Source organism: Odontesthes bonariensis, chromosome 11 (genome assembly GCF_027942865.1).
Source record: "Odontesthes bonariensis isolate fOdoBon6 chromosome 11, fOdoBon6.hap1, whole genome shotgun sequence".
NCBI lineage: Eukaryota > Metazoa > Chordata > Actinopteri > Atheriniformes > Atherinopsidae > Odontesthes > Odontesthes bonariensis.
The window spans coordinates 9,067,631-9,083,034 of NC_134516.1; the positions used below are offsets into that span (position 1 = coordinate 9,067,631).

General features: G+C 44.3%; 1 protein-coding gene and 1 long non-coding RNA gene across 3 annotated transcripts in view; one reads left to right on the plus strand and one right to left on the minus strand.

Annotated features, from left to right (window-relative positions):
• LOC142391332 (uncharacterized) overlaps positions 1–15,404 on the minus strand; it is a 397,679-nt gene that overhangs the window by 173,132 nt on the left and 209,143 nt on the right. The window lies entirely within an intron of this gene.
• Positions 1,418–15,404, plus strand: part of dmd (dystrophin) — a 215,905-nt gene continuing 201,918 nt past the window's right edge. For both annotated transcript variants that reach the window (XM_075477434.1, XM_075477432.1), the window contains exon 1: positions 1,418–2,453. In XM_075477434.1, coding sequence (XP_075333549.1) covers positions 2,372–2,453 — 82 coding nt within the window. In that variant the 5' untranslated portion in view covers positions 1,418–2,371. The remainder of the gene's footprint in view (positions 2,454–15,404) is intronic.

Here is a 15,404-nt window from a genome sequence, read left to right on the forward strand (position 1 = left end):
TTTTAATTTCCCATGACAGCTGTCTCATAATCAACAGTTTCAGCAGGGCAAAATTATTGCACCCATAAATGTGCAGTTTCTGATGTTATCAATATGAAATAAAGGTAAAAAAAAAATGTATTCATAGTTAATTCTATGACCGTTGTGTTTGTCACATTTGGTTCTATCATGCATCCTGGGTGATCCAATAAGAGGGGAATAGTTTTAAGTTCGTGTGACCGTACGTTGTGTGACAATGAATCTCATATCCCATTTTATAACTCTGAATGTTCATAACTAGCTCCTGGCTTTCTTAAAGGGGAACTGCGGTATTTTCAACATTAAGCCTCTTTTATGAGTCGTCTGCAATGTTTTAGAACCCCCATCACCGCTTTTTTGATGTTTACTGCTGTCTCCGGTATTTGCCTAATTTTGATTCATCTCAACCTGCTTCAGAACGGCAAGTCATATGCATGTACAAAAAGGTCCGTAAAAGCACCATAAACGTCCGTTTTCAAAATAATCAACTCACCGGAGTGGTTACTGGTGTGCACTGGTAATCCATATCAAATTTCGTTGCGAAAAGTTGCTTCGGACAAAAATGACTCAGAGATGCGTTAACAGTTTGTCACTCATGGCCATAGAGGCCGAACTGGTCAGAGAGTTGGACTTTGGAGACTTTATCAAGGACTTTTCCTCGAGGAAGGCCAGGAAAAAGCCGGTGGTTTAGGTGAGTAGTTTCACTGTGGTTTCATGAGGTCGCAGCTGTGGCTCTTTACTGATGTTCATTTATGTTTCCTTTATTACTTTCACGATTTGTTTTAGGTGGTTACCTATATTTTTATTAAGGTTTTTCTCCATAATACTGCAAGGGAAGGCTATTTGAGCTTGCCGTCTCTCCCATAATATGTATATGTTCATATTGTCCTGTACATGGCAGGTGTCAAACAAAATGGTAATATTGTGTGCGTGTTGCCTGTTGTTGTTATGTGCGTAATGGGAAGAGCGCGTCTGCGCGCGCACTATTTGCGTGTGTAGGCACGGGCCCGTGGCGAGTTTGTGTCCAGGGTCCGTGGTCATGATAAGGGCCGCTGACAGGTTTGGCTGGGCCCGGGACAAAATACCCGTTTGTCCCCCCCTATCGGCGGGCCTGGTCATGATAATCCGTCTACGATTTGATTCAAAACAAAAGTCATCTCAAAGATACACCCCTTAAGGGGCATATCATGTAATAATACATTGCGCTTGCATGTTAAAACAGTGGAACATACATAACTCCTCAAGATCACCCTCCCTCCCCCTTTTTTTTCCTTTTTTTTTTATTCCCCAGCAGCCCACCCTACCCGACAACACAACTTCTCCCTGCACAGACAGCAGCGCCAGGCTCCGCGCAGCCTGCCTCTTGGAATGCCGACGTAGGTGTATTTTTGTTGCGCCTCATTCAGACCTCCCATTCCCCCTTCCCGCCGGCAGATTTCGTGAGTATATGTCCCAGAGAAGCTTCTATCGTCATATCTAATAATAACAGCTCTTAGGCTCATGAATGTTCACCGAGTCCCACTTTTGAAGTCCAATGTGGGTATGTCAGTTTTCTCTGCGATCTAATCATAGTGACGTGGCGCAACTATTCAACCAATGAACGAAGCGCTTTCCCGTCAGAAACGACACTTTAGGCTTGAAATTCGGCAAGAACAATTTATCTTCACTTTCTCCTTCAACGACAAACATGTTACTTCAAAAATCAAGTGTTTTAAAGATAATTAATAAAGTCTCTGATATTAAGTACGTAAAACGTTCAAACTCGCTACAAGTGACCTAAATTCATTATCATCAAAGGAAGAAGTAGTCGTGCTAAATTAATTTAGGTAGGCCTAGTTGAGATGGGGGGGATTGTGGAAATGAAACAGCCTTTGGCCTTTGTTGACGCTGAATACAGTAAGTCATATGACTACCTCCCACCAGGAGCCACCCCAGTGATTAACTCACCAATTTTTTTAACTAAGCATCATCATTCCAAAATATCCACTTATGCAGATCCGATGGGTATCTGGTTTTACGCTCGACGTCTGACAAAAAATATGCAGGCCCCCAGCCAGCCACCTCATAACAACTTACTATTTAGAGGTGGGAATGCTCTGAACCACCGCCCCACCCTCACAGACACCTGCTCCTCTTCGTCTGTTCCCCGAGTGACAGACTGTCAGGCCCTCCTCTTCCTCCTTCATCTTAGCTCAGCTGCTGTGTTCCCTTCGTGCTCTGAGCCTTTCACTGTTTTATCTGGATTTGCCTTTAGCTCCCAGCCTGAGTCTCTCCTGGTTGATTTAACTGAACTGTTTGGTCAACTCCTTCCTTTCACAATCAACTTTTTTCCCACTTGGTTGCTCTGGCATCGATGGCGGAGGGTGTGCGCCCCAAGGATTATTGTGATGAGCCGGTGGAGGACGAGTTTGGAGAGATCATAAAGTGTCGATCTGGTAAGACATCAAAGTTTCCCTAACCCCAGCCCGTGTGCCTGAGCGATAGATGGATGGAGAGAAAGTGAAAAGAGTGCAGGACTCTGCTGACCCATATATCAGTAAATCTAATCTCAAAAACGCTGCTACAACTGATGCTGATCTCGCTGCACACCAGTGACGGCACAAGTCACCCAAAATAGTTTCACATCGGCACGATGAGAGATCCAGTCAAACATACAAAACGACTGGACCCTGTTATTGTCACCTTTCTCTTTCTGCGCACATGATATCTTCATTCTAAGCCAAGAATTGTTGTAGATGTGAGTAGGAACTGGCTGAAGTAAGGTAACTTGTATGTGTGACTTTATTAATCAGTTTGCTATGGCACCTCAGTGAGTGGGCAGTCTCATGAGAGACGCTGGGAGAGAGGAGCAGACACTGAGATTATGGGCGATTATGCAGCGCTCCAAAAATGCCGTCCATCCATTTTCTATACCTGGAAGGGGGTAGGAAATAAATTTAAAGGATCTATGAGACCTGTGCCCCAAGCAAGATAAATAACATTAAAGGCTTTAGATAAATGACACACACAACGGGACCCAAGATGAGAATATATACGGACTCATTATTTACTCTTTTATTTGTTGATATACATTGCAAACTTGTTTTCAAAATATTAAAGGGTAAAAGCCTAAGCTGTGTTATTCCATTTATGTTACAGTATTGTTACACTATTGTCATAAATTGCTGTAACTCATATCCACTTACTACTCTGTTGTCAAACTTACCACTGCTTTCAACTGCTTTAGTGCTCTTTTTTTTTTTTTTTACTCAACTGAGAATCATTTTGCATTAAGAATCAATTCGGAATTGAACTGTGACCACAAGAAGTCAAGTTGAAATCTTTGATAATTGTATATAATTTTATTTTATTCCCTGTTTCCTTCTATTTATCTGTCTTTGATGGTTGTATATTGTTTTGTTTTTTAATGGAAATACAGTTATTTCTTTGCTTTCTTAACCATTTTGAAGGTGTGAGCTGAGTTCTGTGATACTGATTTCTAGAATCTTAAAACCTTTCGCCTGCTTAACCTCAGCTTCATTGATGTTCAGAGGGCACATACTCTCCCTTTTTCCCTTTAGGATCAGTGATCAGCCTCTTGATTTTGTTGACAGTGCTGCAAATGTGTCAATTTCCTTTCCTTTATGAACTGTACAAATAGTTTTTCTCTTCTGACTGGTAATGGTGTTCTTGGCAAACTTTTACAAACAAGTCCCCCTCATGTCTGGCTATGCAATCGTTAGAGACTAGGAGGGGACTCTGCGCACAACCCCGGGAGTCTCCATTGTTTTATGTGTAAGTTCTTGTGTTCTTGCGTGTGAAGACACAGTTAAGCGGAGATCTTTGGAACTGTTGGATCTTTCGGCTTTTAAATCCCATCGGTGAGGGTTTGGAATGGCTTGTCTGTGACGTGCTGAAGAATCACTTTCTCACAGTGCCTAATACCACGTGTGTGGAAATGCCACAAAGAAGTAGTCATTTTAATTCAGCACTGCAGACTTTTTAAGTATAGCGATCATGGCGGTAGTGTTGCAGCAGGTGGGGACACTATTGTGCGTGTTGAACATTTTGATAAGGCACGTGTTTGGTCTGTCTTTTGTAAGCAGGCCCTGCAGTTTTGCAAGGACTCACTCTCTGACAAGTTCCTCTTTTTCCAATGTGGAAACTGACAGTGGCAGGTCCCCAGGAGGCAGGGCTGATGTGGCTTTTTCCCCCTGAGCTTCATTATTTTTTTTAATGATTATTTGATCCTTTTTATTGGCTAGTCAAGGCTAAGGCCTCAACTTGCCCGGGTACGTTTCGGGACAACACCACAATAACTTCAGCTTCAGTGATTTATGCGCTAACATGCCATGTGGCCACGCCTCAGTCTAAAAGTGTTCTGGATGAAGGTGTTGTTTGACCATGACACTGAATCCATTGAATAATGTCCATTGAAACAGCAAATTTGACTGAGACAGATGAATGGTAGAGGAGTTATTTTGGGGACAGGTAATTTCACTTACTCTGTTTCCCCCAAAGAAGTGAATTTCCAATCTGTTTTTCTGTCTCTTTGTGTAAATAAGTGTATTTTTAGTGGTGTGTCCTTTTAAATAAAGCTTTGATGAATAAATAAAGACCTTTCCACTACTTACACACTTTATTCTGTCTCTGTCCTGCCCGCTCCCCCATGTTGTAGCTGGTGGGTCATCTCAGGCTGGAAATAGCATTCAGCTGGCCTGATGTCGGCTGCTGAGTGGTGTCAGATAGCCCAGTTGGAAGGCTCATTGCTTCCAGTCTCTCTATATTCTCTTTCTATCTCTCCACTTTTCCAGCTCTTCATTCTCCTATTTGCTACTCTCAGTTTTTCCAACCCCCTTAGGTTTACATCATGCTCCCTATCAAAAGTTTTGTCTTCCTCGTTTTTCCCTTATTTTTTTCCATCTCTGTTTGTCTCTTTTCATGTGCCACCCCCTTCTTCCACTGTGTCATATTTTACCACCCAAGTTGTTCCCTCTATGTTGCTGGACTTTGCGTCAGTAGCTAAAGGTAGCAGTCTATCTTTGTACTGTTGTCATCACAGATATTTAACATGCTGGTTGGAATACTGTAATGTATCCCAAAAGAAAAAGTGGAATTTTAAGATTTTATATGTTTTGATTTTCACTTTGCTGGATGTATGCACATACGGTATATTCTCAGATTTCCAAAATTGCATATAGATTTTTAGATGTTTTTGCAGAATTCCAATCCATATATTCTTATGTCCTAATTGTTCACCGTGATTGGCAATTTGTAAAAATGTGTAAACTCCAGGAATACAAAAGTACAACCCCGATGGCATGTTGTCCATCTGTAATTGATCTTGGCTGTGTGTAGTCACGTGTACATTGATATATGCATGATGCCATTGCCAGGATATTGTTGGTGTTCTTTTGTAATGAAATTGTAGAGTTGATCGACATTGACATCCTTTTATCTGCTGTGGGAGACAGGGAATGTGACTCTTTACGTGTATGGGTATTTCCAGGTATCGTATTTTTTGGAGTATATTTTTTTTCATGGTTTGGCTGGTCCTGCGACTTATAGTCAGGTGCGACTTATATATCAAAATACATAGAATTTAACATGCTTTTAAATGTAAAATTCATATTCACTGACATGAACCAAGGAGTAAACATTGCTATCTACAGCCGTGAGATGACACTCTAGGCTCGTGATAACTATGTGCTAACGAAGAAAGCTAATCAGAAAGCCAGATGGCCAGAGCAGGAGGAACGAGTCCACAGGTGGGTGATTGAACGACGTACTGCCGGGAGAGCCTTGTCTACGGTGCAGTTACGTCTCCTGGTACTTGCCAAAGAGATGAATGTAAAGGACTTTGCAGGCGGGCCTTGTTGGTGTTACCGCTTCATGCAACGATACCGCCTCTCCATCAGAGCACGGACAACGGTGTGTCAGAAACTGCCGGCAGACTTCCAAGCCGAGGTGGACAGTTTCCGTGAGCTCATTGAAAAGCAGGTAGCTGAACACAACGTGTCACCGGATCGTATTGTCGACATGGACGAGGTCTGTTCTTGGTCTTGGATTTTGTGAAATAAATTTCTAAATAAGTGCGACTTGTAGTCCAGTGCGACTTGTGTTTTTTTTTTTCTCTCTTCATGATGCATTTTTTGGCTGATGCGACTTATACTCCGGAGCGATTTATAGTCCGGAAAATACGGTATATGTTTCTACGTGTATAATTGATCTCACCTTTGTTGCCTATGCACAGACCTCTGGATAAAGATGTACTTTATTGTAATTGCAAGCGCGATGAAATGTTGTGCTGTGACGGAAATTCCACTGAAACTATATGAATAATAAAATACAAGAAATGGTGCAAAATATTAATAGATAGATGTAAATACCAAAATAAATAGTTCTGAACAAATATAAAGAGTTGACACTTTAAATTGCTTTTAACAATTGCACTAAGGAAATGAAAAAGAGACAATAGGGCCTTGATCAAACGGCTGATGTTGGATGGGAGGGGCAGTCTCGAGATGTTAGCTTTATTTGTTTATTTGTTTATTTAAAAGGATCCCCATTAGCTGACGCCAAAACGACAGCTAGTCTTCCTGGGGTCCAGACAAAACATACAAAGCACAAAAACAGCAATACCGAAAGTATACATTAAAATACAAACAATAAAATAATGAAAAACAACATGCGCTTCATTTATGCCCTAAAATAACCTTGCTATATTACATAATCAAGATGAGAACAAATATATTTTTAGTCTCTTTTTAAAGACAATTTTCCCTTTGATTTCACGAACCACCACTGGAAGATTATTCCATAGCACAGCTGACCGATAGAAAACAGTCCTCTTCATGGAGTCAGACTTAGGCAGTTGTAAAGTGATCTGTCCACTACTTGCCCCTCTAGTATAATGTGAGTGTGTATTTGAGCAATAAATTATGTTATCATGAAGAAATTTAGGAGTGTGAGTATTTATAATTCTGTGAAAGTATATTAATATATTAGCCGATAGTCTATGCTTGACCATCTGCCAAGCAAGACGTTCATGCATCACTGCAACACTAGTTCTTGAAGCTTTAAGCTTCCTGTAGTCCTTACTGGAGGGCAGGGATGGACAATAGGTTGTGGGTGGTGTGTGAGAAGTTTTTATTTTTATTTTTAATGATGGCCATGGCCTTCTGGATTCAGCAGGCCCAGTAGATGTCTTCCAGCCTGCAGAGCTAGTGATCCTCTCTTCTGTCTTGATAATTGCTGTTTTTCTATGGTCCAGCCCAATATGGTCCCCTCGTGTGGCATCCCTAATGTGGGTTTGCTAGTTTTTATTAGTTTTTAATTTTCAAAAATGCTTAGTTATATATTTTTTTATTCGTTTAGTTTTAGTTTTTTCATACTTCGGGTTATGTGTCAGGTGCAGGATTCAAAAAGGTCAGAGTGAGTATTGTTTTATTTATTATTATTATTCTCAATAAACATGTTAACTAATGCATCTTCCCGCTTGTGGTGTTCCTGCCCATTACAGTTTTCTCCTTCCCCGTGCTACAGGGGCAGGATGTTGCTTGTCTTTCGGGCGGAGGGCGGCGGCGGTGGACTCACAGAGGCTAGCTTGTTTTGGTTCTCGACATTAGCCGCCTTGTGCGAGCTTCTAAAATGGACTTTGAGATTCGTGGGGTTTTTCCCCTTGAGAAGCAAACCACATACCTTGTCACAGTCTTTTTCCACTACAAGACACTTGCTTTTATCTTTCACGTCGTCCTATTCAAAAACAGTCCCACATAGGAATTTGCCGCTTTCTCCCAGCTTTTGCTGCAACCGCCATTCTGCTGCCAGGTGAAGTCCCTGCCAGAGCGGAATAAATCAATCATATGAACCCTTATAATTAAATTGACAGAGACGAAAACGAAGGAAATAAAATTGTATTTTCAATTTTAGTTTTCCTTATTTCGTTCGTTTTCGTCAACGATAATAACCTTGGGTCCAGCCAGAGTATCACTCTGAAATGTGTTAGTTGATGACAGACTTTATGGCTGATCTATACAAGTTCACCAGAAGAGGTCGTGGGAGTTGTGCCCTCCTAAAACATCTTAAGAGGTGGAGCCTTTGAAGTCCTTTCAACGAAGTTGAGTCCTGGCTGACACACTCTCACCACTGATGGTTGATGATGAGATGGATGTCGCGCTTCTGTCCTCTAAAGTCCGGGAATATCTCCTTCATCTTGAACGTGTTTAGGATCAAGTTGTTTCTGCTCCAGCTCTCGACATCCATTTTGTAGGCAAGCTCATTGTTCTAGTTTATTCTGCGTACCACAATGATGTCATCAGCAAACTTTACTATGGTATTGGTCTCACAGTAAATAGTACATTAGTAAAAGTTTGATTGGATCAGACAGACAAGCATATTCAGGCATGACTGTGAACAACTGTACACTGAGGAACCATGTGTGAAATGTAAAATTAGTTGATGAAAAATTCTTGAATTCAGCCTATATTGATTTCAAAGTGCATACACATGTTTTTGTTGTGTGTCAGTTACTGGTTATTTGATAGATGTTAATTACCCCAGTCCCACTTGTTACAGTGGGCGTGCTACTGCAGCCATGTCTCTGTTTAAGGCAAGTTTATTTGTAGAGCACAATTCATATACAAGGCAATTCAAAGTGCTTTACAGCTACATAAAATCACAAGAAGGCAAATAAAATCATTAAAACAAAAATAATCATTAACAAGAACTGCAAGCAGTGATAACGGCCCTCGCAGCCAAGCGCAGCTCCGGCCATGCGACCGCCTGACCGCCGGCACCGCCGACCCGACGTGGTCATCGAAGCCGTCACGCGTCTCACGCGCCGGTCCACCGGACGGAGCGTGCGACGAATCTCCCAAATCGCCTTCAGTCCACGACAGTACGACACCAGTGGCACAAGTTCAAAGTTGGAGCAATATCTCACCTTCCAGACAGGAGTTACCGTCACTTCCTGTTTTGTGGGGGCGGGGTTTAGTGACGTCACAAATGTACCATGCCAACGTGTCAAGTGCCGCTCCGTAATGATGCAGAAAAAATATGGTGCAGATCGGATGATGTCTCAAGGAGATATAGCTGTTTAAATGATCTAGGGGGCGCAGTGGAGTCACACTCCAATATAATCCTATTGGGCTCTTTAGAGGTTAACAAAGGTCATTCATATCTAGTTTGGTGCAAATCGGATGATGCGTGTGAGATTTAGAGCCGAACGTATGCAAACGGCGAGGGATTGGAATGTGCCATTCTCGCCACGCCCACACTATTTTGTAGGACCTGACAAGACGCACAGGTGTGCTGAGTTTCATGATTGTCGGTGAAAGCATGGCTTGGGGCTGATGTTTTTAGTTGTTCTAGGGGGCGCTGTGGAGGCATTAGGCCACGCCCATCAAATATTGGACTGCACACCTGTTGGGGGGCAGATTAGGATCGATCCCAGTGAGTTTGGTGCATCTCGGCTAAAAACTGTAGAATTTAGAGCCAAACGTATGGTAACGGCGTGATGTCTGACTTCACCAAGCAGCCATAGCCACGCCTTCAACTGAAAACTTTTGGTGCTTTAAAGCAAGTTAGACCAACTTGTTATCTGTATTCTGACACAAGATCATGTTGATTAGGTGAAGGGGGCCAGAAATGGAGCTTTCCAAGTAAAAAAAGTGACTTCCTGTTCTGAGGGGGCGGGGCTTAGATGACGTCAGCATATGACCACATAGGATTGACATGCATCCAACATGGATGACTCATACCAAGTTTGGTGCAGATTAAACTTTTTAGGTGAAAGATATAGCGTTTCGTTTACACTGGCGAGTACGCCAAGTTCGCCGCTTGGCCAAGCCCCCTAAACATGCTCAAAAACTCAAGTCTTCTGATAACTTTTGTTCCCCCATCCCTTAACTGCATACTGACCAAAGATGAAGTCCATAGCTCAAAATCCCTGGGGCGTGAAAATTTTCCTGCGAGGTGTGTAAATTTGAAAAATGGCCAAAATTTGCCCTTTGACCCAAAATGGCCGCCTCCTTGTACGTTTTAGAGCATACCTCCAAGAGACTTTTGTTCTTGATTTGAGGCGATCTACGTACATACCGAGTTTCAGATCTCTACGACGTACGGTTCGGTCTATCTCACGTTAGGTGGCGCTGTAGAGCAGTTTGGCCACGCCCACTTTCGACTCCATTAAAAACATGTGATTTCACGCGGGGGACAATTTTGGGGAAAGTTTCGGGAGTTTTCGAATACGTTCAGGCGTCCCCATTTACGATTCCGCGCGGAAAAGAAAAAGAATCATAAGAATAAAAAAAATAATAGTGAAATCCTTCAGTTACAATAGGCCTTCGCAGCGCTTAGCTGCTCGGGCCTAACAAGAACTGCAAGCAGTGATAACGGCCCTCGCAGCCAAGCGCAGCTCCGGCCTTGCGACCGCCTGACCGCCGGCACCGCCGTCCCGACGTGGTCACCGACGCCGTCACGCGTCTCCCGCGCCCGTCCACCGGGCGGAGCGCGCGACAAATCTCCCAAATCGCCTTCAGTCCACGACAGTACGACACCAGTGACACGTGTTCAAAGTTGGAGCGATATGCCACCTACCAGACAGGAGTTACCGTCACTTCCTGTTTTGTGGGGGCGGGGTTTAGCGACGTCAGAAATGTACAATGCCAACGTGTGAAGCGCTGCTCCGTAATGATGCACAAAAAATATGGTGCAGATCGGATGATGTCTCAAGGAGATATAGCTGTTTACATGATATAGGGGGCGCAGTGGAGTCACACTCCAATATAATCCTATTGGGCTCTTTAGATGTTAACAAAGGTCATTCATATCTAGTTTGGTGAAAATCGGATGATGCGTGTGAGATTTAGAGCCGAACGTATATAAACGGCGAGGGATTGGAATGTGCCATTAAGCCACGCCCACACTATTTTGTAGGTCCTGAAAAGACGCACAGGTGTGCTGAGTTTCATGATTGTCGTTCAAAGCATGGCTTGGGGCTGATGTTTTTAGATGTTCTAGGGGGCGCTGTGGAGGCATTAGGCCACGCCCATCAAATATTGGACCTCACACCTGTTGGGGGGCGGATTAGGATCGATCCCAGTGAGTTTGGTGCGTCTCGGCTCAAAACTGTAGAATTTAGAGCCAAACGTATGGTAACGGCGTGATGTCTGACTTCACCAAGCCGCCATAGCCACGCCTTCAACTGAAAACTGTTGGTGCTTTAAAGCAAGTGAGACCAACTTGTTATCTGTATTCTGACACAAGATCATGTTGATTAGGTGAAGGGGGCCAGAAACTGAGCTTTCCAAGTAAAAAAAGTGACTTCCTGTTCTGAGGGGGCGGGGCTTAGATGACGTCAGCATATGACCACATAGGATTGACATGCATCCAACATGGATGACTCATACCAAGTTTGGTGCAGATTAAACTTTTTAGGTGAAAGATATAGCGTTTCGTTTACACTGGCGAGTACGCCAAGTTCGCCGCTTGGCCAAGCCCCCTAAACATGCTCAAAAACTCAAGTCTTCTGATAACTTTTGTGCCCCCATCCCTTAACTGCATACTGACCAAAAATGAAGTCTGTAGCTCAAAATCCCTGGGGCGTGAAAATTTTCCTGCGAGGTGTGTAAATATGAAAAATGGCCAAAATTTGCCCTTTGACCCAAAATGGCCGCCTCCTTGTACGTTTTAGAGCATACCTCCAAGAGACTTTTGTTCTTGATTTGAGGCGATCTACGTACCTACCGAGTTTCAGATCTCTACGACATACGGTTCGGTCTATCTCACGTTAGGTGGCGCTGTAGAGCAGTTTGGCGACGCCCACTTTCGACTCCATTAAAAACATGCAGTTTCACGCGGGGGACAATTTTGGGCAAAGTTTCGGGAGTTTTCGAATACGTTCAGGCATCCCCATTTGCGATTCCGTGCGGAAAAGAAAAAGAATCATAACAAGAACTGCAAGCAGTGATAACGGCCCTCGCAGCCAAGCGCAGCTCCGGCCTTGCGACCGCCTGACCGCCGGCACCGCCGCCCCGGCGTGGTCATCGACGTTGTCCCGCGTCTCCCGCGCCCGTCCACCGGGCGGAGCGTGCGACGAATCTCTCAAATCGCCTTCAGTCCACGTCAGTACGACACCAGTGGCACGTGTTCAAAGTTGGAACGATATCTCACCTTCCAGACAGGAGTTACCGTCACTTCCTGTTTTGTGGGGGCGGGGTTTAGCGACGTCAGAAATATACCACGCCAACATGTCAAGCGCTGCTCCGTAATGATGCACAAAAAATATGGTGCAGATCGGATGATGTCTCAAGGAGATATAGCTGTTTAAATGATCTAGGGGGCGCACTAGAGTCAAACTCCAATATAATCCTATTGGGCTCTTTAGAGGTTAACAAAGGTCATTCATATCTAGTTTGGTGTAAATCGGATGATGCATGTTAGATTTAGAGTCGACCGTATGCAAATGGCGAGGGATTGTGCCAAGCCCACAGGCTTCAGCCGGTGGTGAAAGGATTCAGCATCATGTTGTTGAATTTCATCAAACGCAGCCTTAAACCTGCATGAATTTAGGTGCAATGTAAAACACAGCTCATGTCCTGTTCAAAGGGGGCGGGGCTTAGTGACGTCAGCAAAGACGATGTGAATGTGATTACAGCTGGTCTGTTAAGACACACAGAAAGTTTCATCAACCCATGACCTTGCATGTGGAAGTTATTCCATCATGATGTTTCATGGCGAAAGGTCAGATTTTGACGCTTAGCCACGCCCACATACTGTGATGTAGGCAAAAACCTTTGATAACTTTTGCTCTTCAATGCCTCAAGACTCTGCTCAGTGAGTATGAAGTCCCCACGTTAAAAGCTGTAGGAGGAGCTCAAATACAACGTCTGTTTAAGAGACTAAATGGCGACTTTGGTCCAAAATGGCGGACTTCCTGTTGGGTTTGGACCAGGGCTCCAAGACACTTTTTTGTAGGTCCTGACAAAATGCACAGGTGTGCTGAGTTTCATGATTGTCGGTGAAAGCATGGCTTGGGGCTGATTTTTTTAGATGTTCTAGGGGGCGCTGTGGAGGCATTAGGCCACGCCCATCAAATATTGGACTACACACCTGTTGGGGGGTGGATTAAGATCCATCCCAGTGAGTTTGGTGCATCTCGGCTCAAAACTGTAGAATTTTGTTTTCAAACGTATGGTAACGGCGTGCATACTCAGACCTCATCACTACGGCCACGCCTTGAACTGAAAACTGTTGGCGCTTTAAAGCAAGTGAGACCAACTTGTTATCTGTATTCTGACACAAGATCATGTTGATTAGGTGAAGGGGGCCAGAGATGGAGCTTTCCAAGTAAAAAAAGTGACTTCCTGTTCTGAGGGGGCGGGGTTTAGATGACGTCAGCATATGACCACGTAGGATTGTTATGCATCCAACATGGATGACTCATACCAAGTTTGGTACAGATTTAACTCTTTACGTGAAAGTTATAGCGTTTCGTTTACACTGGCGAGTACGCCAAGTTCGCCGCTTGGCCAAGCCCCCTAAACATGCTCAAAAACTCAAGTCTTCTGATAACTTTTGTTCCCCCATCCCTTAACTGCATACCGACCAAAGATGAAGTCCGTAGCTCAAAATCCCTGGGGCGTGAAAATTTTCCTGCGAGGTGTGTAAATATGAAAAATGGCCAAAATTTGCCCTTTGACCTAAAATGGCCGCCTCCTTGTACGATTTAGAGCATACCTCCAAGAGACTTTTGTTCTTGATGTGAGGCGATCTACATACATACCGAGTTTCAGATCTCTACGACGTACGGTTCGGGCTATCTCACGTTAGGTGGCGCTGTAGAGCAGTTTGGCCACGCCCACTTTCAACTCCATTAAAAACATGTGATTTCACGCGGGGGACAATTTTGGGTAAAGTTTGCTGAGTTTTCGAATACGTTAAGGCCCCCCCATTTGCGATACCGCGTGGAGAAGAAGTAAGAATCATAATAATAACAAGAACTGCAAGCAGTGATAACGGCCCTCGCAGCCAAGCGCAGCTCCGGCCATGCGACCGCCTGACCGCCGGCACCGCCGCCCCGACGTGATCATCGACGCCGTCACGCGTCTCCCGCGCCCGTCCACCGGGCGGAGCGTGCGACGAATCCCCCAAATCGCCTTCAGTCCACGACAGTACGACACCAGTGGCACGTGTTCAAAGTTGGAGCGATATCTCACCTTCCAGACAGGAGTTACCGTCACTTCCTGTTTTGTGGGGCCAGGGTTTAGCGATGTCAGAAATGTACCACGGCAACATGTGGAGCGCTGCTCCGTAATGATGCACAAAAAAATATGGTGAAGATCGGATGATGTCTCAGGGAGATATACCTGTTGACATGATATAGGGGGCGCACTGGAGTCACACTTCAATATAATCCTATTGGGCTCTTTAGAGGTTAACAATGGTCATTCATATCTAGTTTGGTGCAAATCGGATGATGAGTGTGAGATTTAGAGCCGAACGTATGCAAACGGCGAGGGATTGGAATGTGCCATTAAGCCACGCCCACACTATTTTGTAGGTCCTGACAAGACGCACAGGTGTGCTGAGTTTCACGATTGTCGGTGAAAGCATGGCTTGGATCTGATGTTTTTAGATGTTCTAGGGGGCGCTGTGGAGGCATTAGGCCACGCCCATCAAATATTGGACCGCACACCTGTTGGGGGGCGGATTAGGATCGATCCCAGTGAGTTTGGTGCGTTTCGATTCAAAACTGTAGAATTTAGAGCCAAACGTATGGTAACGGCGTGATGTCTGACTTCACCAAGCCGCCATAGCCACGCCTTCAACTGAAAACTGTTGGTGCTTTAAAGCAAGTGAGACCAACTTGTTTTCTGTATTCTCACACAAGATCATGTTGATTAGGTGAAGGGGGTCAGAGATGGTGCTTTCCAAGTAAAAAAAGTGACTTCCTGTTCTGAGGGGGCGGGGCTTAGATGACGTCAGCATATGACCACATAGGATTGACATGCATCCAACATGGATGACTCATACCAAGTTTGGTGCAGTTTAAACTTTTTATTTGAAAGTTATAGCGTTTCGTTTACACTGGCGAGTACGCCAAGTTCGCCGCTTGGCCAAGCCCCCTAAACATGCTCAAAAACTCAAGTCTTCTGATAACTTTTGTGCCCCCATCCCTTAACTGCATACTGACCAAAAATGAAGTCTGTAGCTCAAAATCCCTGGGGCGTGAAAATTTTCCTGCGAGGTGTGTAAATATGAAAAATGGCCAAAATTTGCCCTTTGACCCAAAATGGCCGCCTCCCTGTACGTTTTAGAGCATACCTCCAAGAGACTTTTGTTCTTGATTTGAGGCGATCTACATACATACCGAGTTTCAGATCTCTACGACGTACGGTTCGGTC